Consider the following 2,915-nt stretch of genomic DNA (forward strand, 5'->3'; position numbering starts at 1 on the left):
TATTCGCCCTTTCTCTATAATAGAAGTGTCAACCAAATTCATGATTGACAATGACAGATGGAAACACACGTGTGCGATTGGCACCAGCAAGAGCTTTATATGGATCACGCATATGTGAGTCAACTTAGCCTTTTATATATATAGAACTAGAGGCCCGGGGCACGGAATTTGTGCGCAGATACGGTCCCTAGGCCTGGCCTGCAATCAGGGCCATCTTCCCCAGCTGCCCACAGTAGGCCCCGTCCCCCGCTGCCACTCCCCTCCCGCGGTTCCCCGTTTGCCATTGGGCGATCAGGGCCTGATGGCCAGAGGAAGGGACCAAGAGGTCAGCCATTTCCACCCACTCATTGGCCCCGCCCCTGCCACGGGTTGCCCTCTATGTGTGGGGTGACTGGTGGGGTGGGGGCCTTGGCCTGGTGCCACCCACATCCCCCACCATCCACTCCTGGTTCCCTGTTCACCATCGGGCAATCAGAGCCTGCCGGATGGGGAAAGGGACCAAGAGGTGGTCAGTGCACCTCATAGTGACTGATTGAGTGGTCATTCTGATTGTTCACTGTTGGGGTCAATTTGCATATTACCCTTTTATTATTAAGATAAACGTGCTTACTTAGACCTGCTTTCTGATTAGCTAAACTTTTTCCAGCCCAGTGAAGCACCCCAACTTCTCTTTCAGGTAATTGTCAGCAACACAGCAGTAAATATCAACATGAAGCAGATTATTATTGTAGATCACGCAGGGAGAACAAAGGGTAAAATATTTAACTGCAGCAGTGTTTGACTATATTCTGTGCAGTGAGAAAACCTGAAGTCATTTTCAAGGTCCACCATTTCTTACTTCTTTTCAGTCAGGTCAAGTTTCTAAGCTTTCTAAATCTCCATTTTCTGGCTAATGAAAAGAAAATAGGATTCCACCAAGTCTCCTATCTACCTACTCCAGGACTTCTGTGAGGATCAAATGAGATGAGGCATGGGAAAACACTTCACAGACATTTGGTTAAAGTGTAACATGTTTCCACCTGGCTATAAAGCAAGTCATGTTCCTGGACTGAAGAAACTGCAAGGAGGCTAGTCTCTAGGGAAAGGAAGCTGGGCATTGCTACATGATGTCATTACCCAGATGGACACTTAGCATATTAGGCTTTTATATATATAGATACCATCCCTGATGAACACAAGGCTTTCCATTATGTATTTGAACTAATTGCTATTGTGATTACCAACATATATTTATAAACTGAAATAATCCATGGAGAGACAACCCAAGAATTGGACTGTTTCTTGCATTTTGGATATTTGGGGGAAATTCTATTTTAATATGTCTATATCAACATTTCATTTAAAGTATCTCAGTGTTTCTGTATAGATAATACAATAGCCAGCAGAAACCACCTTCTACCACAAAAAGGTATTTTCTCTATAGCACTGGATTCCTTTTTGCCAAATAGTCACTAAAGTTTTCTGAATGTAGTTTCTTAAGTGATTTATTTGCTCTTTTCTCTTTACTGGAGCATTACTTTTGTTACTACAAATGTTTTATTTCACTTTTTAAAGGTATATGATTTATTACTAAAAGAATTGCTGGATTCTTAAAACATAGCTCTCAAGTATGCATTGTAAAAGGCATATCCTGAGATTTTCTTATTTACATATTTATTTTTATTCTCTTTACATTTAAAAAAATTTTTTTTCTTTCTTCCTTTCTTTTTCTGTTGTACTTTTCTTCTGAACTTTTTCTTATTTTGTAAGATACTGTTACTGACTTAGAAAAGAACATAGGCATCCTACTCCCAAACCTGCTGAAAAAGAAAGAAAACTGCTCCAAATCTGGCCCAGGACAAAACTTCCTGTGTGATGTAATTACAGTCCCCTCTTTGAGCAATTTTCTCTTAGACTTAAAGGGATTAAGGACTCCTGGGATTGGCTACCCAGCCTACTGCGCAGATGCAAGCTTGCAATAAGGCTCATAACCAGGTAGCCCTATGTTGTTGCATTCTTTTTAAAAATGCCTCTACTAACAGAGAAATATTTCAATTGGTTTCCTGTTGTGTCAAGTGTGAAATGAAAATGCCTTGTGCTTGTAATAATTCCATCTGAGAAGATGTTTTATCAATGCCTCAATTTGTTCTCTGGCCTCTCTTACAAGGGGAGGGTGATTACGCTCGGACAGTGTTCAAAGTCTTTGAAGATGAGCCAGGATGGGGATTCACAGCATTATCATTATTGTCCACCTTTCATTCCTCGGATGTTTAGAAGGTGGTGAAATTAGAGTAAAATGTCCTGCCTTTCTGTTCTGTTTTGCTTATCAATTCACCATCCAGTGGCTGATTAGGTGAAACTGTCCTGCCTGAGGGTGGGGCTTCCCTAGGAACTTGTCCCCACCACCCGCTTCTAAGAGGGGTAGCAAGTTGGGAAACCTCTTAGTAACGGCAGGAAACCGTGACTGTACCGTAAGGTCTGTTGGCTTCGGTACTGGATCCTGGCATCTTCTCATTGTTGGAGGTCAGAAGTGGTGCTGCCGGCCTTAAAAGTAAATTTGAAAAGGAAAAAAATATACAAGTTTGTTGTTGTTTTTTTAGCTCTAATGTCAAACCAACAAAATAATCAAGGAAAGATCATGAGAAAACCAGGAAGAGATTTCCGAAATGAGGCCAACTTTACGCTCTCATTTGGAAAACTGACTTTTCCTTTCAGTGAGATTATTTAACAAGCACTTTTTGCTGTTAAGAGGAGTGTCAGGGCCAATGGGCACAGTAACAACAGGAGTCCTTTCCTAAGTGAGCCCCAAGCCCCTGAATTCCTCATTCTGTGCTACAAAGCCATTGTTTGCTTGTTTTTGTTCTCTTTTTAAAAATTTTTTCTTTTGTACCCATGCTTTTGGATTTTGAATTTCAAGAACAATAAAAATAGTACAA

General features: G+C 41.1%; 1 protein-coding gene across 8 annotated transcripts in view; it reads right to left on the reverse strand.

The window, feature by feature from the left end:
* PECAM1 (platelet/endothelial cell adhesion molecule 1) overlaps window positions 1-2,915 on the reverse strand; it is a 50,547-nt gene that overhangs the window by 22,457 nt on the left and 25,175 nt on the right. For all 8 annotated transcript variants that reach the window (XM_014532353.1, XM_014532349.1, XM_005858664.2 and 5 more), the window contains one exon: window positions 2,450-2,523. In XM_014532353.1, the coding sequence (XP_014387839.1) occupies window positions 2,450-2,523 (74 nt within the window). The remainder of the gene's footprint in view (window positions 1-2,449; window positions 2,524-2,915) is intronic.

The sequence above is a fragment of the Myotis brandtii genome, unplaced genomic scaffold (genome assembly GCF_000412655.1).
Source record: "Myotis brandtii unplaced genomic scaffold, ASM41265v1 scaffold120, whole genome shotgun sequence".
Classification (NCBI taxonomy): domain Eukaryota; kingdom Metazoa; phylum Chordata; class Mammalia; order Chiroptera; family Vespertilionidae; genus Myotis; species Myotis brandtii.